Raw genomic sequence first — 25,215 nt, 5'->3', positions numbered from 1 at the left:
CGTGCTGTGCTGCAGAAGTCTACCCCCTCAAAGCAGTGATCAATAGAACCAGGCTTAGAATACATACAGGCAGACTTAACAGTGATTTGCAGCATAGCTATGTGAAAAGCCTACCTTTTCGTGCTTTGAAGGATTAAAAAAGTTTCTAAAAGCTCACTTCTATTTCATTACATCTTCTATAATCTGGAATGAACAAGAAGCTGGGAAGCACTTACCAAGCCATTAAAAAAAGTCTTAATCATGTGATGTTTCTCAGTAGGCCAGAAATTAGTGCAAAGTTATCAAAAGTCCTCCTTTTGCTCTTTAATAGTTATCACAGATTAATCAGTTTCACCTCTGTAAAATGAGACTTGATTGTAGTTTCACAATGAGCAATATCACTCCCAACTAAAGCAAATAGCAACCATGAGTGAAATTTCAGTTTTAACATTTCCTAATAAAAGATTGGCATTTGTTCAGAAAATTGCTTTTGACAGTTTGTTCAGAAACTTGCTGGGAATTCTCTTCTTTTGGAATTATACCGCTTTCCCATTTTAGCTCATACATAAACTTTTCTGTGAGATGGATTCAATGTTTCCATCTAGAAAATTCTGAATTTATTGGCACCAGTACATTCATTTTGCTCAGATAAACAACCCTTTGATCAGGGGACCTTCTTGTTCATCTTCATTAGTGCAATTTTACAACTCATTTTTTCCACCTTCATATGATCCTTGAGCATCAGTTCACTCATTGTTAGTGAAACTGGCAGCCTACACTTTTCCATGCTAGAGATAATAACTCTCCAGAGAGCTCTCCCAGGTTGTGGAGTATCTGTGCCTATGTAGTGAGTTTTGATTGCTTTCCCAATACCTAAGAAAACAATGGAAAATCTTAAGTCTGGTTATTTTTTTTATACCTGTTTATCTATCTTTGGCCTTCAGTTGGAAGACAAAAACAGACAGCTGCAAGAGCGTCTAGAGCTGGCTGAGCAGAAGCTGCAGCAGACAATGAGGAAGGCTGAAACCTTACCCGAAGTGGAGGCTGAACTAGCACAGAGAATTGCAGCTCTGACTAAGGTACTGCCCTGAGAAATAGGTTCACTTCAGAAGCCCCATTGTTTAACACTGATTTGCATCCTGATTCCTTGCCTCAAGGACAAAACAAAATTAGTACCAAGATGATCTGAAATAAGAAAATGTTTCGCAATAGGTACGTGCCACAAGCTTAACCAGGAATGGTCTCAATGCTGTGTTTGTAATTCTTGGCATTTTGGTAATAGAAAAGGTAGTTATCTGTAAGCTAGTCTATATTTACAAAGTCCTTTATAATTCTAATACATGTGAGTTTTACTTACCCAGGAGGGTTCATTTTACTGCATAAGTGTTTCTAATTTAAGGGGTGGGGGTGGGGGAAGTCCCATTCCTACACTTAGTTCTGGATGTTTTCATACACCATGTGTATGAAACAACAGTTATTTACATTCCAATAAGTGCTATACAATCAAATCTTAGTGGCAGCTGGGATCATTTGGTCAACAAATGAAAAGAACTTGCAGTACATACTTAGATGGTTTGTTTTGAATCTTTCATTGTATCCTATATCTGCAAGGACAAATGTGAAACTGAGAGGACTTCAGACTAGTTTTTTTTTCCCTGATAAATGTATTATATGGCAGCTTTCTTGCAGAAAAAATAATAAGAAAAAATATTTTTCTGTAGTGTAGATTTAATATTTGGCCTCTAATACTTCCAGGTGGGCATGTACTTAATACAATGGTTTGGGTGTTGTCAGCTTCATAAAGACATACAATACTAATATGTTTATTCTTCATCCCTTAAAATCAGACAAGTAGAGAAAAATGCATTTAAGAGACTGTATTACATATCACACTGATTAATTTAAGTGTTCCTTTCTCTTTTGCCAAGGAATATTTCTAGCTATTTATGTGCCTGGCTATTTTTAAATTTGGCGGATTATTTTCAATTCTCATGTTTTTCCATTTACAGCAAAGCCTTAGGTGCTGAACAGCTTATTAATACTGTCTGATTTTTAAGTAATTTAGTGAAGAAGTAGAAAGAAAGAGAGGCTTATGGGGCATTTGGGTTGGGGGATTTTTAGTATTTTATTAAGGCAAGATCATTATCCAGTAGTCAAGATTACGTGTTGTCCACTTTAGGTTTGTATGAATGGGTGGGAATCTGAAAGAGAGACTGAAGATTGTGGGAAAAAAAGAAGAATCAGTGAAATGAGAGCTACGTGAAATACCAAACAAATATCACTGCATTCTAATAAAACCTCAGGTGCATATAAGAGCAATCCCTTGCCATTTTAACTTTTTTTTTTCAGTTGTCTCTGTTTCAACAAATAATCACATATTCTAATACCCTCAGTAGCTTAAAAATATTGTTTTCTATTTTAAGAGGATTTTTCCTGAATAATTTCTCCAGCAATTAGGCACCAGTAAGTATTTTGCAGTCTCAAGCATGTCTTATCTTGCAACTGCATTTTTCCTTGAACATATGTTAATGAAAAATATTGTAAGAAGAAATCCCATTTCAACCATGCAGAGCACTCAGGGACTTCCATGAGATATTGTTGTTATTGTGACCATAAAGCTGCAGTCTTCATCTCTGTTTGTCTTGCATTATTTCATAGGATGGGGTTCGACAGCTGTAAACAGAGCTGACACTCCACCCCATTTCACTTTGACATACTTTATCAAAGGTTTTGCGAAGCAGGAAATTAAGAGGCATATTAGACTGGTAGTGCCAGTTCTGTTCATTTCTCTGTAATTACATGAAAAACTGAAAAAAATATTTAATTTAAAATTGTGTCTTCTTGGAATACATGACATGAAGAATTATGTCAGGCCAAATAAGCCTGTATTTTATATATCTTGTATACAACATCTTTGTAAACTGCAAAGCTTATTGAAATGCTGGTTTGACAGCTGTAAAGTCCAGTAATTTTCATGAATCACATAAATGGAGCTCAGAACCAAGGACAATGCTATAATCACTGCAGCTTGCTTAACTAGTTTTAAATGAGCTAGCTGGGATACTGTTACCATACTAGCTGGTCAATGAAAGCTGCAAGACCTACTTAAGGGGCTGAATAATGCTTAATGAATTTTGCCTTTGTGCCAGTATACGTATTGTCAGTAGGGCTCAAATTAGCTGGCTTCAGACTACTTTAATTCTGCCTACCTGAGCTGCAATCACTGCAATGTCCATATATACTAGATAAAAGATGAGTGTCCTGAACCAGCTAGTCTTCCTGCACTGCAAAGAAGTCAAAACTGATCCTCCTTTCTTTTGTACTATCTCAATGAAAGTGGCTTCTCTGAGATTAATGGGGTTACAATCAAATGAAAGAGGTGAGTTAAGCCTAATGTGTTTTACATGTGTTTTTAAAGGGAAGTAGTATGGGATAACTTGAAGACATGACTGCTTCACTGTGGGTAAAATGTAAGACCAATTATTTACAAGTGGAGATAAAACAGAACAAACATTCTGGATTTGGATGTGATTTTTTTTAATCGTATTTTTCCCTCAAGTTTAAAATATGCATGTTACAATCCTGCATTCAATTTAATATTCTTTTCATCATAATAAATCTAGGTTGGGATTATGCAAATGAAGGATATAGAATGAGATCCTTCTATGGTGTCAGTTTTAAAAACAGTTGGTTTTCCTTTTATATATATACATATGGGCTAGTGAATGTCTTTTGCTACTTTTCCATGCCCAAACTAGTTCATAAGGAGTGAAGTTCCAAAAGTTTGGACTGTACAGTGAACTCAGATAAGTACCCATAAATCTACCTGAATCGTTTGAACTTTTCTTTGGCTTTGTTTTCACTGTGTTCTGCCCATTGGGTGAGCAACTGGAGGGTTAGTCAGCCTGTGGCAGACTAACCTGGAACAGCATGATCCCATGTACTATGCTGTCCTGCCTGGCTGTTGCACTGGTATCTGGTCATGACAAGTAGCACAGCTCTCGGCATGTACCCCAAGATTTAGATTGCCATGACTCATTGAGCCACCTTGTAATCACCCTCACAGTATTGGTCTGTTTGCCTGCCCAAGAGAAGAGGTAGTTGAGAGCAGAAAGAACCTCCCTCCAATATTAACTAAACCTTTCTTTATCCTGTAAGATGTTTATTTTCCTCAGAAGGGAGAGTCATTGGAGCATCCAGAATCTTCAGATGGTTAGTCTGTGAAACATGGTTTCTCCTCGCATGTATTCAAGGAGGTGTCCAGTAAAGACAACCAGCATCCACCCACTTCCATTCACTCACTCCAACTAGTAGTCACTCTCTTCCTCAGGTGCTTGTGCAGCAGAAGTACCATGTAACTTCTCTGATCACAAGACAGCAGTCAGCATTTTGCTTCATCATTCCTGTATGCAGGTCACCAGAAATGCCAACAGTGCTTTTTAGCCGCATTAGAGAAGCCCTGAGATGGAGAAGAGGAAGACATAATCATAATAAACCACATGTAGCATAGTAACACCTTCAGATAATTTTAAAGGTGATATAGAATGACTTGAAAGTTGGAGGCAGGTGGGACACAGTGCTTCTTTTGTGTCAGTGTGGGGAACTGGTTTGCATTAAGTAGGGAAGAAGTTGCAAGAAAATGAAAAGAGGTTTGCGATGGAAAGGATGCAATAAAGTTTCTCTTGGGAAAAATGGATGTGGTTAAGACAGAAACTTCAGTGAGAACAAGGGATAGAAAGAAGATGATGTGTTAGAGAAAAAGAATTCTAAAGAAAAAAATAAATCTTCTACGGGGAGGGAAGCCTAAGAAAACTCCACATTTACAACACATTACTGTCTTTTCAAGCCACCCCTCTTCTTGTGCTTCCCTTTCCACAGAAGATTTTGTCCTGATAGGAGGAAAAAAATGAAAGAAGAACTAAATGTAAGGTGTTGCTTACTAAACCTACAAGGTGTAGAAGGTAGTGAGAAAAAGGAGGAGCAAGAATGTGTGGCTATCTAGTGACTGAAAGGTTGGGTTTCAGACAAAGGATTGACTTAAGCCAGCACATTTTGTTACATTTCAACACGTTAGAAGTGAGCATGTGAACAAATAGCTGGTAACTGTGAGCTGTTGTGACTCAGTCACCATGGTCACCTCTTTTCTCTGTCAGTTGCACAGCTCAATTCAATAATGCATTCTTCCCTCTTCAATAACTCATTCAATGGATAGCCGAAAGAGTGTGCCGTAAGAAACCATTAGAAAATCTGAAGACTGCAGGTGTTCAAGAGTCAAGGTCTCAAAACTGTGGAAATGAGCTTGTACCATTAGAAAATTTTAGATTTCTCCTGCAGATCAGCGCAGAGAAGAAAAATTACGGCACCAGTACTGTACAGGTGGTTCCTGCATCTGAAATTGGACTTTTTTTTTCAACTAAGATGCAAAGACCTGAAAAATGTGCAGTGCCAATAGTAACAGATGATGTGAAAGCAGCATCTTTTTTGTGGGAGTATTAGCAGCAGGTGCAGCAGCAGAGTTTTAACAGGGTTTGACAGCAGTAATGCAAGCTGCTTCCATATTCCCTCAAAGCAAAATTTTACTATGTTACTGGCTTATACTGGCTATTTTTTTGCTATTTCCTACCATACTGAGTGCAAAGTGAGGATCTAGAGTCATGCTGCTTTCTATAAGGGTCAGAAATTGTTAGGTTTTGTCCATATATTTTTAATCCAGTCTGAGATGCACATTTTCTCAAATCTATTTATATCTGTATGTGCTGGCTAAACACTTTAAATGCTGGTTGCTGAACAGTGCACCATGTGTCTTATTAATCATCATGTGCAAAGTGATAGAGAACAGGCATACAAGTCATGTATTGAAAAGAATGGAGGGTAAGGTCTGCCAAGCAAGTAGTCAAGCAAGTTCCACTTCAGAAAGGTTTGAACTCAATTACCTCTTAGTAAAGCAAGTCAGAAGAAATGCAACTTCTGTTTGTAATCATGATCATAAGGGAAAGTCTTGAATCAGTAGTGCAGCCAGGACTCAAAAAGGGGAAAAGGCTATCTTCTACAGAGGAGGATGAAGCTTGGTCACTTCATGGAAGGGATAGCATGAGCTGGTTTTCTGTGAGGACTTCACTTTTTCAATCCTATCTTTCTATTTATTTAGTACAACTGAAAGATAAGTTAAAGAAAATCATAAAAGGATTGTCACGGGTCCAATTTGTAATAAATAGACAAAATAGTTTCAGGTAGTCAGATACGTCACAATACACCTGCTTCATGATAAGAAACAATAGCTGCATTTGTTAAATTACCTTAGCTACAAAATGTACTGACTTTCCCTTAAATTTTGGAAGAATCTGAATTTTGTGAATATACTTTGAAAATAGTAGTAATCTTCAGAGTTAAGCATTATTCTCGTATTTATTCAAAGCAGGATTTTCTAATGTGGATATCTTCATATCAAAAGCTGCAGTTTATGTTAAATCTCTGGATCACAGGCTTGTTTTCTGTCTGTGCTTTTGGTCCTGATAATACTACTGAGTTTAAGTTATGGGTAATTTTAAGTTATGATGTATATCTGGAATTGCATTGGTATCTATTCCTAATTATTTTGATAAATCATTAGAAGATGAGTATCAAAAACAGTTGTATTAAAAAAGAGTTGTAAAATTGATATTTGTTGTACATATTGAAGTTTGCTCACCTGAAGGTGGAGTTCAGGATCTCTTTTTGAGAGAGGGTAAATATGACAGAGTGGAATAGCATTTGACAAGAGTTAGCACACAACTCAAAGTCATCATCAGCACTATCTATGCATATTCCATGGACACTATGCACAGTCCTGTTTCCATAACAACGAATCCAATATAGCATTCCTCTTTCCTTAAGGATGCTTCTTTTTTTTTTCATTTTGAATAATAACATAGACTTGTTTGATATGACAATAACATGAATATTCATGTTTTGCAACACATGACCTAATTAAGGTCAACTTGTGTCAGAAATAGTAATGAATCTTTGGATGGATTACCATTTCTATACTCGGTAATGACTTTTCATTCCTATTAATGAATCTTTATTTATAGGTTCTTCTTTCATCTGGTGACCTTGATCTTCCAAAGAGATCCACCAGGGTGGATCCTTTCAAAGGGATGAAAACTATATTGTTTATTTCGATGAAAGGGCTTATGTAGTGTATTCTAAAATGGAATACTAAAGCTTGAGCCTTGTCTCTTTTGATGTTCTTCCTGTTCTCTAGAAATTAGGGAGCGTACCATTAGCATTACTCAGATCTGTAACTGACCAACCATTAATTTAGTATTTATGCATTGTTTTCATACCTAAAAAATGATAGAAGACTTATGAAGGACTTTCTGACATTGGCTTCCCAGAGTCCTGGTTTTTGGTTTGACATAATTAAAAAATAACCCATTAGATTAGACAGTATTGCTTTGAATTCACTCTGTAGTAATATGTCATCAGCCAGCCATCACTAACCTTGAACCTCCATGTGTAGGTTGATAGCTTTTTTAGCATTCCATTATTTTCAGTTTCTCCACATCAACTGCATCATATTCACCAAGTATCAGTGTAGTTTATTCCACGTAAAAATCTCTCAGTTCAAAGTATTAAATTTTCAGTCACTTTTCTTTTAAGCATTCTGTGCTGTGTTCTGTTCAGTGTCAGTGTCTTTAGTTCTGATTTTTCAATTTTGTCCCTCTCCTTTTCCTTGACTTGTTAGTCTGATCCAACCTCTTCTACCTCATCTGATGATTATCAATATGTTATGGAAGCTAAACTACAAGAAATGATCTCCATACGTAGGAAGGTAGTCCTACTGGACTTTACTTTCTATTGCTAAATAGAATCCATCTGATTTGTTTTCATTTTCTTTAACTTATTTTATTTTATTTTTATTGATAATCAACCATCGTGCAGTTCAGTGCTTCAGGAGCTTACAATTTTACGATGGCAGGTTTGTGTTCAAACCATGCACAGTCTGCATGTTACATTTGGCTGATTTCATTGCTCATAAATAACTCCAATGTTTTGCTGATGCTTGGATGTAACAGGCCTTTGTAGCTGACACATTTCAAGCAATGCTGTTCAGCTGCCTGTTTAAATAAAGTTTCTTTTTGGAAAACTAATTTTGCAGTTAGTAGTAGCTTGCTTTATGTTTTGTTTAAACTTTACTGACATAAAAACATACAAAGCCACTTAAGTTAAAGAAAGAGTTTTTTTATGTTTTTTACAGGCAGAAGAAAGACATGGAAATATTGAGGAACGTATGAGACACTTAGAAGCTCAACTTGAAGAGAAGAATCAGGAACTTCAAAGAGTATGTCCATTGCAGACAATTTCTGTACACTTTTCTTGGTTTAATTTGTCAATATAGCACTACAGTAAGCACTCCAGCACACAAATCTATTTACTGGTAAATGTTTTATTTCTAGCAGCATCTCCCCACTTTATTTTAACCTTCTTAATACACCAGTTTACCTTTAGTCACAGCATTCAAAGTATTCTGCTGATAGAAAAATTAAAGTGCATTAATCAGTAACTATAATTACATTTCCTGTTTAATTTCTTTAAACGTCTACAGTTATCATATTTTTTTAATTATTTTGTAATGATACAGCTCTATAATGGTTAATTACTAATCTGTCTCTTCTGTTCTACATTAAAGGCAAGGCAAAGAGAAAAAATGAATGAGGAGCACAACAAAAGATTATCAGATACCGTAGACAGACTTTTGACAGAATCCAATGAGCGTCTGCAGTTACACTTAAAAGAAAGAATGGCAGCACTTGAAGAAAAGGTACAGTGCAAAGAGCAATAGAAATTTCAGCTTAATGAAGCTTCTCCTGCATGAAGTGCATTCTGCTTTTATTAGGATGGAGGCATGATGCTGATCATTGTATTACCAAATATTACCACAAATATGGTCTAATTTACACATTTGACAATTAGTTCAAGAGTATGCTCAAACATTTTTCCAGAACTTCTGCAGACTGGATATGCTGAATATTATGAGTCCCTGTTTTACTAGTGGGGAGTCTGGAGAAGAGCTTGTATGAGGCAGTGAGAGAAACTGGATGAGACTGTGGAATGGACACGTTTCAGATACACTGTCATTCCTCTATTTTAACCTGCTGATTTTAACTCACTTCCTCTGGGAAGAGTAAAATGCTATCACCACAGGAGACAGAGGAACTGATTCCCTCAAAGTTCAGACAGATTCCCTCAAAGAGGGAATGTTATTGTAGGTTTTCTGTGATGTAAAACATTGGGCATGCAAAATTCAGCTCATTTGACCTTTATATTTGCCCTCCTTGATTTCTGTCTCTTCTAATTAATTATTCCTCTTCAGTTTGATCTGAGGGGCATCTTTCAGTAGGATATTTCAGAGTCACTCAAGAGGATGTACTTCAGGTTTATATTGTTGAAAGAAAATGTACAAAGCAAGAAACAGGCCTGCCAAAAGAAGAACATGGGAGAATAGTTGTGTTAAGAGTGTGACAGTTGCTCAGTTCAAGGAAGATGCAAAGATTTTGCTGTTCTTAAAAAAAAAGTGATCTTCAAATTATAATTATAAATCATTAATAATAAATAAAATAATAAAATAATTATTTTAATTATTTCCAGAGTTTAAAATATAATATATACTCAAACTGAGTCATTAAGGGATTTTAATTTTAAAGCCCAGTAAACATGAATTTTGCTTATTTTGCTACCTTGTACATGGAGGCTACCCATGTATGGTGATATCTGATATTTAACGCAGCTCTAATTTCTTTCTCTTTTTTGTTTTTTGTTTGGTTGGTTTTGGTGTTTGTTTTCTGTTTTTGGTTTTTTTTGGGGGGGTGGTGGGGTTTTTTGTTTGTTTTGTTTTATTCTTTTTATTTTTAGAATGTTTTGATTCAAGAATCTGAAAGTTTCAGGAAAAATCTGGAAGAGTCTTTACATGACAAGGTACTATAAAATTCTGTGATTTTATCTTTTTTATCAGAAGTTATGCATTTATTTATTATTTGGATATAGGTATATGGTATTTTAACTGTCCAGCTAGCATGTAAAATCTTCCTGACATCAATAATTCCTTTAATCACTTATATGCCCTAACTAGCCTTTGATGCTCTCTAACAATTGTTCTGAGCTAAGTTCATGGTTGAGATTCTAGCCTCAGGAAGTCAATATGAAAATTTATATTGATTTCACTGGCTCTGGAATTTTTTGTTCTATAAGTTTTAATTCTGAAAATGTCTTGCTTAATGGAGATGTACGCATAACTGGCTATGCTTTCATGGTGATTAATGTAATTTCTTGTTTTGATGCAATTCTTCTGAACAGGTGCAGTGGTATTATACTAAAAATAGCTGAAAGGGGCTATGTTAATTTTGGTACAAATTAACCCCTCATACTGTTTAGTGAATCAGTCAAATTTATTACAAATATTTGTTCCGAATGTTAGGATTTTGTTTTGAAGTTATACTTGCCTTGAGCACAGTTGGATACAGAAATGTGTCTGCATTCAGATTCACTGAACTGGTTTTGCAATGTCTCAAATTCATTTAAAAGTGATTGTGTAGAATTTAATAAACATATCTCCATTTGACACTAATATAATTATATCAGATGACATCCAAAATCAAGATCTTTGAGAAAAATAACAAAAGAAGTATCTGTTCAAATTTTTATTTTCATTTACATTCAGATAGCTGTAGAAATGCAGCGAGATTAAAGTTCCAAAAAGGAGCTTCTAGTGTATTGTAATTATATTTTAGATAAATAAAATTCATGTACTGTGTTGCCACAGTTATGATTCAGCTGTCACAAAATCAGGGTCATACTTCACCAAGTTAGATAACAAAAGGATATTTCTAAAGCTCTGCCAGTTGAAACAAAAGTTGCTGTCGTTTTACTACCAGAGAACCTAAATCTGTATTATGGATACCAGTTTTGTCTATGTAAATAAAGTATTTTTCCAATCTTATCTCCAGCATAATACTGTTTTAATAGTGTTATAGTGGAAGTAAATACAATGGCTAATTCTTTTTCAGTCTGTTTTCTGATTTGAATGTACATATCAAATCTTGACAAAAATGGAAAGTCTGGTATAAAAAACTACATTTCTATCAAGAATGATTTTGGAAAGATATTTTCGTTTATTATATTTATTGATTCTTGCTTAAGGGTGGGAAGTGAATTACATAGAAAACCTCCACTACCACTTTGTGCAACTGGGAATTCATCCTCTACACAAAACTGCATACATTTGACTCCCGAACTTCTAGCTCCCACCTTGAATGGTTTATTTGTTCCACTTTGATGAAGAAACTGATGAAGCAATTTCAGATAGATAGATATGACAGCTGATATTAATAGTCTCTAAATAACTAGCAGTTGATACAATTAGAGTGACCACAAAGTCATCTCAGTAATTTTATTTACTCAAGAATTACTGCAAAAATGCTGCAATAAGAATTACTGAATATGTTATTACTTAAGTACAGATCCTTTTCCTTCCTAGAATTCTGGAATTCTGAACATTTTAAATTGTAGTAACAGCAGTGTAACGTCTTCATCTCTCATGTTCTCTCTTAATTTCTTTAAAAATTCTTTTATTTTATTTTTATTTGACTTTAGAGATTTTTTAATTTTATTTAGAGATTATAGTTATTTGTACAACTTGGGAACTGTGCTTAATGGTTGCTGCCAATAGTCTTTTTGTTAGCTGGTTACAAAAACCCTGTTTCTGTGGCACAGTCATGTTTTGCCAGCAGCACCTCATACTGGAGTTTCATAAACTCCCAAGAGCTCTAAAGCTGCAGTTTATCAAGTCACCTAAAATGTGGTTGTCTCTAAGTCTGTGTTGGTATCTGTAAATAAAAAGGCCAGGATGCACTCTTGATCTCTGAAGGGCAAATGGTGTGCAGCTTGCTGAACTATACCTGACAAGGAGAGTGCAATTAGTGCACAAATTGGTGCTGGTTCTTCTTTTTCTCACCCTAGCTGTATAAGAAGGAGAAAAAACAAAACATATGTTTCAGGCACAAACCTGTCCTGCCATTACTTGCAGGCAGTGGAAAAACAGTAGTGCTATACAACCTAAACAGTAGTGCTATACAACCTCCTTTTGATGCATATGTCTTATTAGCAATAATGAGACTTGAATGAGTTCACTGCCCTTTCTTATTACAGTCAGTGATATGTTCAGTGTATCTTCTTTAGCTTTATAAGAACAGTATCTCATAATGTAAATGCATTTTGTATTACAAGTAAGTGTATATTACTACTCTCATTTCCAGGAAAGACTTGCTGAAGAAATTGAGAAACTGAGATCTGAACTGGATCAAATGAAATTGAGGGCTGGTTCTTTAATTGAACCCACCTTGTCAAGGTAATACTTAATGACAAAAGTTTCCTCAAAACTTCCAACTTTGAGTTGAAACAGAACATAAGTATAAGAGTCAAGTCTTTATGACAGGAATGTGCTCAGACCATGTGTAAAACAGTCGTATTTCTTTAGAAATATAAAATCTGTGCAGTGATTATTACTGTTGCTTTTTACTTTTTTCATAGGTAAACAGGGCCTTATAGCAGTGAGTATACACTGAAATATTAAGGAAAGTCTTTTAAATTATGGAATGTTTTCAAACTTATATCTAAAAACCTTTTTTTTCCCCTCAGGAGACCTTAAAGTTGAAATAATCATCTTTAATGCTGAAACTGATCGGCATATTTATGAACTTATTTATTTATTCTATCAGTTATGTCTTCAGCTGAAGATGAAGGCAGTATTCAGTGAAATCTGAAAATACCATAACAGGACAGTAAACGTTATGCCTCTTTTCAGCAGGAAAGCAATATGGAGACAATAGTGAGACAGCTACCATAAAAATAGCTACTAACAGCTGAAATTAATTTATAATTCTAGGAAGTCCTTGTCTAGAAGTAACCCTCAAAATAGAATTGTTACTTTTATGTATAATTGTGTGCCATGTCCAGTTTTCATAACAAACATTGACTTTTAAATCGTGGCAGCAAAAGCTCATGGACCAAATCTAGATTCAGAGCACTGTAATCTTCTAAAGTTATTGTTGTTGGACTTTTCACTTGCATCAGGTATTGTCTGCCCATCGTCTCCTCAGGCATCTTGCTCAGTATCTAGACATGGTTTCTCCCTCAACATTTTACTGTCTTTTGGAATAATATTTTTCCGTATATGGAGAAGTGTAAATCCATGAAATTCACAATGTGATGCTTATAACTGTTGTAATTTTTATTCCTTTGGGAGTGTAAGTGTGACTACACTCACACACAACTCTTTCTTAAGAGTGCTTGTGAGGACACAGACTATTGAACTGCTGCAACAAACAGCTGAGATGTTTTGGAGCAGCCGTTTCTGGTGATCAGCAGCCTTTCTTGTTGGGTAGATGAGTATCATTAGCCTGTGCCCTGTAAATTGGAGTCTGATTAGCCCTTGTCAAAAGGCTGTTTGAATTTAATAAATGTATAAATGTATTGAGAATTCAGCATGTTTGCCTAAAACAGTATATTTCTCCTGTGACCTCATCTTGCAAAGCTACCAGCCCTCTCAGGAACAGGAAGGTGCCAGCATTAAATACTAATTGTTTTCAGCCATATTCAGCTCTGTATTTGCAGGTATTTATTCATTCAGCACAGTACTGAAGCTGTCCAGCTGATAAGTATCTGCTGTCAGACACTGGAAACTGGGCTGTGTCTGTCTTCCTGCCAACTTGCTGCACAAGTGCACAAGTGAGACCAGCAGGTCGAAGGAAGTGATCCTGCCCTCTACTCTGCTCTTGTGAGACCTCACTTGGGGTACTGTGTACAGTTCTGGTGTCCTCAATACGAGAAGGACATTGAGCTGGGAGGAAGTCCAGAGGAGGGCCATGAGGATGAGGGGCTTGTGAGACTGCGTGGAGACTTCATAGCAGCCTTCCAGTATCTGAAGGTGGCCTTTAGGCATGCTGGAGAGGGACTCTTTGTCAGGAACTGTAGTGATAGGACAAGGGGTAACGGGTTAAAACCTAAACAGGGGAAATTCTGGTTAGATACAAGAAGGAAGTTCTTTACTGTGAGGGTGGTGAGGCACTGGAATGGGTTGCCCAGGGAAGTTGTGAATGCTCCATCCCTGGCAGTGTGCAAAGGCCAGGTTGGACAGACTCTTGGGTGACATGGTCTACCCTTAGGGCAGTGACTTTTTATTTTCTGTGCACAGTATTTACTGTAATAGAACTTTTCTCTGATAACTAATAATACTTGGCACTTCACAGAATCATAGAATGGTTTGGGTTGGAAAAGACCTTAAGATCATGTAGTTCCAACCCCCCTGCCATGGGCAGGGACACCTTCCAATAGACGAGTTTGCACAAAGCCCCGTCCAGCCTGGCCTTGAACACTGCCACAACTTCTCCAGGCAACCTCACCACCCTCATAGTAAGGAATGTGTGCCTAATGTCTAATCTGAATCTCCCCTCTGTCCTGTCACTACATGCCCCTGTAAAAAGTCCCTCTTCAGACCCCTTTAGGTGTTGAAAGTGTTACAGATAACCTCACTCCTGAGCATGTAACACATGGAACCTCAGGCATATTCATTCAGGAAAGTAATGGAAGAAAAATACATGGGATTGTACATTCAACAGCTGGTTCTATTAATTATCCTGAAATCTGCTTGTTTTTTCATGCTAAAGTTTTGGACTATAAGTTTTATTGTGTAAGCTAATTTTAAAAAATCAAAGGTTTTATTTGTTTAGTTTCTGCCTTAATTTACTCATAATAAGTTTTCACTTTAAAATTCTTTCTTGTGATGTGATTTTGTCATTTATTATTTGATACATAATAATTTGCTTCTTTACAAAAAGAAATCCGTGCTCCTGGACTGAAGGTCATTGAATTGTTGTTGTTATTACTATTACCTTCTCAGTCTACAGATGTGGTTTCTTTATAGGCCTCACCTTGACTCGTCAGCAGAGCTGAGGTACTCTGTGGGCTCACTGGTTGATAGCCAGTCTGACTATCGGTCAACAAAAGTGATAAGGCGACCTAGAAGAGGCCGGATGGGAGTTCGCAGAGATGAACCAAAGGTAAATGCAATTTTTTCTTGTATGCCAGCTGATAAGAGACAGTATTTTAGGCTGTTAAGCTTATAGTTTGTGTTTTTCCAGAAAACAACAAAAACCAATAACCCACCAATCAAGAAAACCCAACCCAAACAGCAAGGTTTTTTTCTACACATGCTCAGACATGAGTACTGTACTAAAATTAAGGCAGGAAAGACTGAAGTTTAGACATCAAAGTTCAAGCACACTTGACTATCTGTCTTTTCTGGGTATCTTTTTCTATAAATTTTCCTGATAGCAATTTTATACAACATTAGAAATTATGTGAAAACACTTCACATCATCTGTGGTAATACTGCAAGTATTAATGGAGAATTACTCATTGAATAAGTAATCTTAAATGTTAGCTGTTTTCCTTTCCCATTTTGTAGAAACTCATAATTGCAGATCTTTTCCACATTTCGTGGCCTTCTATGATGGGGCCATGGAACTGATGGACAGGGGTAGAGCAGTTGATGTCATCTGCCTGGAATTGTGCAAAGCGTTCGACACTGTCCCACACGACATCCTTGTCTCTGAATTGGAGAGACATCAATTTGATAGGTGGAGCACTGGGTGGATAAAGAACTGGCTGGATGGCCGCACGCAAAGACTTGTGTTCAACAGTTCAATGTCCAGCTGGAAACCAGTAACGAGTGGTGTCCCTCAGGGATCGGTGTTGGGACCGGTCTTGTTCAACATCTTTGTCGGTGACATGGACAGTGGGATTGAGTGCACCCTCGGCAAATTTTCCGATGGCATCAAGCTGTGTGGTTTGGTTGATAGGCTGGAGGGAAGGAATGCCATCCAGAGGGACCTTGCCATGCTTCTGAGGTGGGCTGATGCCAACCTCATGAAGTTTAACCATGACAAGTACAAGGTGCTACACCTGGGTGGGAGCAATCCCAAGCACAGCTACAGATGGGCAGAGAAGTGATTCAGAGCAGCCCTGAGGAGAAGGACTTGGGGGTGTGGGTCAATGAGAAAATGAACAAGAGCGGCTGCAGTGTGCACTCGCAGCCCAGAAAGCCAACCGTATCCTGGGCTGCATCAAAAGGAGCGTGAGGAGCAGGTGAAAGGAGGTGATCCTGCCCCTCTACTCTGCTCTCGTGAGACCTCACTTGGAGGATTGTGTGCAGTTCTGGTGTCCTCAACATAAAAAGGACATGGAACTGTTGGAACAAGTCCAGAATCCTGTCCAAATGGCTTTTAAGGACCTCTAAGAGAGGGCAATCTGTGCCAGTGCTGTCATCTTTACAGTAAAAACGTGTTTCCTGATGCCCAGAGAGAACCTCCTGTGTTTCAGTCTGTGCCTATTGCCTCTGGTCCTGTCCCTAGGCACCTCTGAAAAACTGGCTCTGTCTTCTTTGTGCCATCCCTTCAGATGTTTGTACGTATTAATGAGATCTATTCTGAGCCTTCTTCTCCAAGCTGAAGCCCCAGCTCTCTCAGCTTTCCTCCTAGGAGACATCTCTTCAGTCCCTTAATCATCTTCATGACCATTTGCAGGACTCTCTCCAGTATGTCCTTATGCTGAGGAGCCCAGCACTGGACCCAGTACTCCACGTGTGGCTTCATCAGTGCTGAGTAATGGGGAAAGATCACCTCTTCAACCTACTGGCAACACTCCTCTAATGTAGCTCAGGATCCCAAGGTTGTAGCAAGGCGGTTATATGTGATAAAGTCTTTGGCTGTAGCATTTGGCATTTTAAGGTGGAAAACACCTGTTTAAATTGCTCCCTTTGCACACAGACACCATGATAGTTTCTTAATTATATACTCAGAGACCATTTCCCCACAGATCAATCTCTCAATCTCTGTTCAGCAAGTAAATCTTTATTTAAGGTCATGAGCATCTGAGGACTTGGAAGGCCTTTCAAACTCTTGCATGTCCTGTTACCTCTTTCAGGTGATGTGTTGACCATTCTATTGATGGTTAAAGAGTGCTATAATCAAGTGCGGATATTACTGACCAGCTTGGGATTTGAAAACATTACACCTACATACTAACAAAGTGCACTGACTGGGGTAATTTACTGGCATTCCAGTATACAATCGGGCACCAAAGAACCTGTAAAGACATTCTCAACAAATTTAGATGATGCTGTTAAAAGCTGTATGGAAAATATGCATTCTTTATTCTAGAGGAAAAGATGTGTCCAGCCAGATGCATTGCCACCTGGCAATTTAAGAACTTCACTGTCACTGCTGCAGCAGCTGCTAGCACGTGCTGGGGAGCGCTGGGCTAGCCGCGACACAGCCCGCCTGCGTGTGCTCCTCTTTGCACGTGGTGCTGGCGTGTGGCTGCTCTAACGGCATCTCTTGCGCCGCCTGTTGGGAGTTCGGGCCCGGCGTTGCGAGCGGGAGCGATCTCGCACCAGCACAGGCCGGGTTGATCTTGAGGCGCTGCGTCTTTGTCGTGCTCTAGAGCCACGGGATGATGGTGATGGCCGCTGTCTTGTGGTGCTGCGGCTGTGGCTCGCTCGTGCTGGTGAGCCCTGGGCCAGCCTGGGCGCAGCCTGTCTGCGGGGGCTCCTCCCAGCTCGAGCTGCTGCTGGGCGGCTGCCCTGGGAGCGTCTTCTGGGCTGTGAATAGGGAGCTTGGGCTTGACACTGCAGGCGGGAGCGGTCTCGCGCCGGCATGGGCCCACCGGCTCTGTTGCTCCTGCTCCTTGGCAGTGCCGCAGAGCCACGGGATGCGGCCGATGGCTGCTGCCTGGTGGTGCTGCGCCTGCGGGTATCACGTGATGTGGAGCACTGTGACAGCCGTGGCACCGCCTGGCTGCTGGTATTGCTGGCAGCGCGTGTTGCTGGCCGTCGGCTTCCCTCCTGCAGTCTTCTAGGACATCTGTAGGGTGTCTGGGTCTGACGGGTGCCCCGGGTTTGGTGTCGCCGTCGGTCAGGCCCAGGGTGGCTGGAGCGGCTGCTGCCCTCAGACACTGGGCAACCGTGGCATGGTGCTGATGGCATCTCACAGCTCCTGCTCCTGGGGCTGCTGGGCTCCTGTGCTTGAGATTCCAGAGCCTGCACCGGTGATGCTTGGCTGGCAGTGCTGGGGCTCCTGGAATCCTGTGCTGCATGTCCAGGTGTCTGCCTCGATGATGCCTGGCTTCTGGGGCTGGGGTTGCGGCAGCGGCTGCTGAAATTCAGTTCCCCAGAGCCAAGAGACTGCTCCGATGCTGCTGAGCTGGCAGGGCTTAGAGCACGAAGCTCTGAGCTGGCACTGGAGGCTGCAAGGGAAAGCAGAACATTAAGGGCTTGGCTCCCAGGCCGGGGGCAGGGTAGGCCAGAGCAGTGCCCCAGCCCTCCTGGAGCATTCAAGCTCTGCCAAGCCCACACCAGGCACCCACTGCCAGGCCTTGCCTGGCCCCTGGCCCCAGCCCAGGAGCAGCCAGGTGCTTTGACACTTACGGGTGCCCAGGCCAGCACAGCTGTCACACTCCCATGTGGCCTCATGGCTGTTCCCCAGGTTGGAGCAGTTTCTGTGAGTTCCCACGGCAGCGCAGGAGCTGCACAGGAACAGCTGCCAGGGCCTGGGGAAAGAAATGGGTTCATGTCTCTAAGGATAAAGTGCCCACAGCATGGGATTATCCAGCAGAGCTCTTGTTCTCAGCCCTTCTGCTTTGAGCCCTTGCTGAGACAGAGATCCCGTGCCGAGCCCCAGGGCGCATCTTTGGCAACTTACCCGTCTGGCTCTGCCCCCTCCCTGCCTTCTGGACAAAGGCACTCCCTGGCATTGCAGCTCCCATGCCTCTCGTACAGTTCTGCAAATGCATCGTCGTCTTCCCATGACGCTTGTCTGATGGAGAAAGGAAAATTGATGAGCCCCTGCTGCCACAGCATAAGGCATATGCAGGGCCTCCCCGCTCTTCTTTTCCCCGACACCCTGTTTCCAACTCCTGCATGGAGCTAAAGCCTAGACTTGGGGGTGAGCGGAGGGCCACAACTGCGGGGGCAGGTCCAGGCTTGGCACAGTGCTGGCAGGGAGGACACTGACCTTATGGGGATTCGGATCCCCATGCGCAACATTTCTGATTGAAAGAGTTTCCTATTTTGACAGAGAGGGCAGTGCAAGCAAAGTGCGCCAGCACGCATAGCCAGTCCCTGCAGGAGAAACAGAAAGAGCGTGAGTGAGGCTCTGGTGCTGCTGAGAGCTTGCTGTGCCCGGAGCAAGGGAGCGGCTCCTACCTGGATGCAGGCCCTGTGGAACCAGGCATGTTTGCACACTGGGCACACCATGGTTCCATAGGTTGTTCTGCCTTCAAGTGGGTCAGTGCAAATGAGGCAGTTGGTGTCCTCTGGAGCCTCCAGCTCTTGCTGCTGTGGGCGGTGCTCCCAACAGAAGGAACTAGGGGAAGATGGAAGGGATGGGTGAGATGAGAAGCGCTGGGTCCTTCCCTGGTGATGGGGAGAAGGGTAGAGGGGGTACCTGTACGGCACGGAGTAACGGGTGACGCATCCACCCTCCCTGGCACAGGGGAGATGGAACCTGCGGTCGCAGCCCATCCCATCGCAGGTGATGGTGGCCCCCCTTTCACCACACACAAAGCAGACCTGGAAAGAGCAGAGCAGCCGCCATCAGTGGCAGCCTCACGGTCTCCACAGCCAGACCCACACCTTGGGGCAGGGCGCAGGATGTGGCCCCAGTTGGATCACAGGCCACAGATCCACCTGGCAGAGCAAGCTCCTGTGCTGGAGCCTCTGTGGAGCTGCTGGGAGCAAGACTTTGTCCCAGAGCTGGGTGGAAAGGCTGAGATCTTGGCATATGCGCTAAGCTCCTGCAAACCTCTCCTGGCACAAATCACCCTGATCATCTCAGATCCTCACCCTCTCAGCTGCCTGATCGACTGTACGTACAATATCCTCAGAAAAATATCTCCTTAGCCCTTCCTCTTCTGTCGCTAGTGGCTGAAGGTCACTGGCAAAATACTGCAGAAGAGCAGAGACAAGGAGCAGATGAGGGACATGTAGCAGGGCAGGTGCGTTGCAAAGATGAAAGCAGCTCCAGAGGAACTCACCAGGCAAAAGCGATGGGCACAGATTAATTCATGATCCTCTTTTGGCCCGCAGATGTCCGTGTCTGTGTCTGAGCGGCGACACAGCATGCATGCTGGAGGGGAGAGAGCAAATGCCACTGAGAATGAGCAGCTCTGTGGAGCCAGGGATATGTCCCTTAGAGATTGCCCCCAAGTGCTGCTCTGTCCCTGTCTAGCTGGCTGCTGAGCAAGGCTGGAAGCCTTGGAGAAGAAAGGGCACTGTAGGCACGGGTGTCCTGGAGGGTGCACACTGCCCAGCCCTGGTCCCGCTTGCCAAGCAGAGGAGCGGCCCTCCCCCACGGTGTCTTTGGAGCTCCTGCCTCCCTGTGCCAACGTTCCTGGTCCATGCCAACAGCCTCAGGAGTCCCTCTGCCAGGCTGTAGGAGGGGGACTTTGCTCTCACCCTGCTCCATCGCGTCGGGTGTCTCAGAACCCCTTGAGGACATGTCAGACATCAAAGGCAGGCGTTTGGAGAGTCCCTGTCTCAGCAGCGCTGGGGCTTCTTCTCCAAATGCTCCTCTGCTACCTCTGAGGCAGAAGAGAGACGCGGGTGAGTTTGCAGCACAGGCCAGAGCTCTGCGGTGCAGAGCCCCCTTCTCCCTCAGCAGGCCCCCGAGAGCCCTCTGCTCCCCGCACCTCACCAGGTCGCAGTGATGCACTGTGCCCTGCGTTCCCCTTTTTATAGGGCCTGCCACTGCCACCGGTCACCGTGGCCTCTGTGACATCATCACCGCTGGCCCGTGTGCACCCCAGATACGGGTGGGGGCACCCTCAGCCATACACCACCCATTGTGACCCGGCCACTGCATCACGGGGCTGGCTGTGAAGTGCAGTCAGGGACCTGAGCCCTTGGCACCCAGGTCAGTGGGGCGGCTGCTCCACCTGCAAGTGCAGAGTCAAGGGCCAGCTTAGAGACATGGTTTCCTGGTGAACTTGGCAGTGTTAGCTTAACGGTTGGACTCGATGACCTTTACGGCCTTCTCCAACCTAAATGATTCCTGTGACTCTCATTACCATTCCACTATTATTTTAGCAGCATTTGCTTACGCTGTGATTTTCCTTCAGTCGTCGATTCCTTACCATTTGATCGTTGCTGCATCCAGAAGAAAGCCCTTTTATTTAACCCACCAAGAATGACTTCTCTGAGTAGTTCACCTGTGACACCAGGACAAACACCAGACTGTGTCTGGAGCACAGCCAGAGTAGAAGAAAAGGAATGATGGAATAGTTTGGGTTGGATGGACCTTCAAAGGTCCACTTAGTGGCTGCTGTATAGTTTATCCATAAAAACAGAGAAGCCGCTGTTGGTTGTGGCAGTCATTGGGACTCCATTAAACTCATGTGGTGAGTGCAGCTGAAAGAGGCAGCTAACAGATGAGTAGTTTCTCTGCTTCCCTTTGAGGTGTCTGGGAACTTCTGGGGCTGCTGGAGAGCTGGGAACTCTTCAAGGGTTTTCAGGGTGCTGGCTGCAGCTGGGAAGGGAGAACTACAGGAGGCCTGTGATCCAGCAGGCTCTAGCAACTTGTAATGAGCTCTGCCAGCTGTGCCTGATCAGAAGGTGCTTTGAGCTTTTTCTCCTTCTCCAGCTGACTCCTTGTTTGGGAAGATTATACACCCTTTCAGCAGGTGCTGTGGAGAAGCCTATGTAGCTGCCGGTCTTAGAATGCAGCTCCCAGAGATAGCAGTTGATGCAGTAGTCCAGGGAGAGATTAGTTCTTCTCTGGGACCCCGAAGATACAAAAGCCTGAGCCCCTGGCTGTACTGAAGAATGTGATGGAAGTCTGTGCTTATCAGGCTGGGAAGTGAAGATTTCCAGGGTGGCAGAGGCAGAAGCCTGTGAGTTCTGGCCTCAGGAGGAAGGCTTCTGCTCCCCTTGCAGATATGCTATATGAAGAATAGCTTCAGTTCCGTGGGTGTGGATGCAGGGCTGGGGCTCTGTCCAAGAAAGCATCTGAGCCTGAGAAAGAAGGCTGGTGGCCATGGGTGACTGTGAGGGATGGAGTCCTCATCTATCAACCCAGCCTGTGTTCTAGGGGATGTTTTCTGTTTACCAAGGGCTCAGATCTTGGATGTTGTAGACACACTGGTTGGGCTTGTCCAGCCCCTGGGCTATCACTCACTCCAGGTGAGCATCAGTGATACAGTCAACGGCACCCGGAGCGTGTGCGTTATGGCTATAAGTTTTCACAGGTCATGGTTGAGGACATGTGGCCCAGATGGTTTTCTCATTTATGGGGTAGGGCTAGAGAAGGAGTGGACAGACCCTGTAGGTCTACAACTGTTGGCATATTTGGTGTCAACAGCAAGGGCTGGGCTTTTATGACTATGGGATCTTCTTTGGGGATCAAAGGTGCCTACAAAGCAAGGCGATCTTCCTGATCAAGTGGGGCAAAACCATCGCAGGAATGATGGGGGAGGGCAGTGAGGAACCACAGCAGGTTTTGCACTTCATGTGAGGGAACTTTGCTTTGGGACCAAACAATGAGCCGGCTGGGAGCTGCTAGGTCATACTCAGAGAGCAGACCAATGGAGGTGTTCACCACAGACCACCAGATCAGAAAGAAGGAGATGACTCCTTCTTCAGACAATGGGAAGGAGCCATCCCAGAGGAGACAAGGCTCAGGGGATTTTATCCATGTGTATAAATATCTGATGGGAGGATACAGAGCCAGAGCCAGACTTCTTTGTGATATCCAGTGAAAGGGCAAGAGGTTATGGGCACAAATTAGAATTTCGGAAATGCTATTAATAAAACCCCCAAAATGCACAGCTTTTCAAAACGTGGGTGTGTGGAAACTGGCACTGACTGCCCAGAGAGGTTGTGGCCTCTCCAGCCTTGCAGCTATTCAAACCTTGCTGGACATGGCCCTGGGCAGCATGCTCTAGCTGACCCTGCTTTGAGCTGAGGTTGAACTGGGTGATCCTCAGAGGTACCTACCAGCATCAGTGATTCTCCAGCTCTGTGGGAAGCCACAGTCCTTTTCCTTTACATCAGTGAGGAACAAGGTACCTAATTTCTGGTGATGTGCATGGAGTTTATGTGGAGACAAAAAGCGGGAATGATTTGCAGCACAGCTTTCCCAAAGCATATTTGCTTTTTGTGAGTGAAATAATCTACCTTGAATGGCTTAATTATTGGCAATAAAAGAAACCACAAGGCTGACCTGCAAATTACAGGGAAATGATGGACAGGGGTGGTGCAGTTGATGTCATCTACCTGGAATTGTGCAAAGCATCCTACACTGTCCCACACGACATCCTTGTCTCTGAATTGGAGAGACATCAATTTGATAGGTGGAGCACTGGGTGGATAAAGAACTGGCTGGATGGCCGCACGCAAAGACTTGTGTTCAACAGTTCAATGTCCAGCTGGAAACCAGTAACGAGTGGTGTCCCTCAGGGATCGGTGTTGGGACCGGTCTTGTTCAACATCTTTGTCGGTGACATGGACAGTGGGATTGAGTGCACCCTCGGCAAATTTTCCGATGGCATCAAGCTGTGTGGTTTGGTTGATAGGCTGGAGGGAAGGAATGCCATCCAGAGGGACCTTGCCATGCTTCTGAGGTGGGCTGATGCCAACCTCATGAAGTTTAACCATGACAAGTACAAGGTGCTACACCTGGGTGGGAGCAATCCCAAGCACAGCTACAGATGGGCAGAGAAGTGATTCAGAGCAGCCCTGAGGAGAAGGACTTGGGGGTGTGGGTCAATGAGAAAATGAACAAGAGCGGCTGCAGTGTGCACTCGCAGCCCAGAAAGCCAACCGTATCCTGGGCTGCATCAAAAGGAGCGTGAGGAGCAGGTGAAAGGAGGTGATCCTGCCCCTCTACTCTGCTCTCGTGAGACCTCACTTGGAGGATTGTGTGCAGTTCTGGTGTCCTCAACATAAAAAGGACATGGAACTGTTGGAACAAGTCCAGAATCCTGTCCAAATGGCTTTTAAGGACCTCTAAGAGAGGGCAATCTGTGCCAGTGCTGTCATCTTTACAGTAAAAACGTGTTTCCTGATGCCCAGAGAGAACCTCCTGTGTTTCAGTCTGTGCCTATTGCCTCTGGTCCTGTCCCTAGGCACCTCTGAAAAACTGGCTCTGTCTTCTTTGTGCCATCCCTTCAGATGTTTGTACGTATTAATGAGATCTATTCTGAGCCTTCTTCTCCAAGCTGAAGCCCCAGCTCTCTCAGCTTTCCTCCTAGGAGACATCTCTTCAGTCCCTTAATCATCTTCATGACCATTTGCGGGACTCTCTCCAGTATGTCCTTATGCTGAGGAGCCCAGCACTGGACCCAGTACTCCACGTGTGGCTTCATCAGTGCTGAGTAATGGGGAAAGATCACCTCTTCAACCTACTGGCAACACTCCTCTAATGTAGCTCAGGATCCCAAGGTTGTAGCAAGGCGGTTATATGTGATAAAGTCTTTGGCTGTAGCATTTGGCATTTTAAGGTGGAAAACACCTGTTTAAATTGCTCCCTTTGCACACAGACACCATGATAGTTTCTTAATTATGTACTCAGAGACCATTTCCCCACAGATCAATCTCTCAATCTCTGTTCAGCAAGTAAATCTTTATTTAAGGTCATGAGCATCTGAGGACTTGGAAGGCCTTTCAAACTCTTGCATGTCCTGTTACCTCTTTCAGGTGATGTGTTGACCATTCTATTGATGGTTAAAGAGTGCTATAATCAAGTGCGGATATTACTGACCAGCTTGGGATTTAAAAGCATTACACCTACATACTAACAAAGTGCACTGACTGGGGTAATTTACTGGCATTCCAGTATACAATCGGGCACCAAAGAACCTGTAAAGACATTCTCAACAAATTTAGATGATGCTGTTAAAAGCTGTATGGAAAATATGCATTCTTTATTCTAGAGGAAAAGATGTGTCCAGCCAGATGCATTGCCACCTGGCAATTTAAGAACTTCACTGTCACTGCTGCAGCAGCTGCTAGCACGTGCTGGGGAGCGCTGGGCTAGCCGCGACACAGCCCGCCTGCGTGTGCTCCTCTTTGCACGTGGTGCTGGCGTGTGGCTGCTCTAACGGCATCTCTTGCGCCGCCTGTTGGGAGTTCGGGCCCGGCGTTGCGAG

At 42.7% G+C, this 25,215-nt stretch overlaps 1 protein-coding gene across 1 annotated transcript in view; it reads left to right on the top strand.

The window, feature by feature from the left end:
• PPFIA2 (PTPRF interacting protein alpha 2) overlaps positions 1–25,215 on the top strand; it is a 331,712-nt gene that overhangs the window by 247,775 nt on the left and 58,722 nt on the right. The window contains exons 10-15 of the mRNA XM_031047954.2: positions 924–1,058; positions 8,219–8,302; positions 8,651–8,782; positions 9,874–9,936; positions 12,273–12,364; positions 14,939–15,074. Coding sequence (XP_030903814.1) covers positions 924–1,058; positions 8,219–8,302; positions 8,651–8,782; positions 9,874–9,936; positions 12,273–12,364; positions 14,939–15,074 — 642 coding nt within the window. The remainder of the gene's footprint in view (positions 1–923; positions 1,059–8,218; positions 8,303–8,650; positions 8,783–9,873; positions 9,937–12,272; positions 12,365–14,938; positions 15,075–25,215) is intronic.

The sequence above is a fragment of the Melopsittacus undulatus genome, chromosome 5, assembly GCF_012275295.1.
Source record: "Melopsittacus undulatus isolate bMelUnd1 chromosome 5, bMelUnd1.mat.Z, whole genome shotgun sequence".
Lineage (NCBI taxonomy): Eukaryota > Metazoa > Chordata > Aves > Psittaciformes > Psittaculidae > Melopsittacus > Melopsittacus undulatus.
This window is presented reverse-complemented; position numbering and strand designations above follow the sequence as displayed.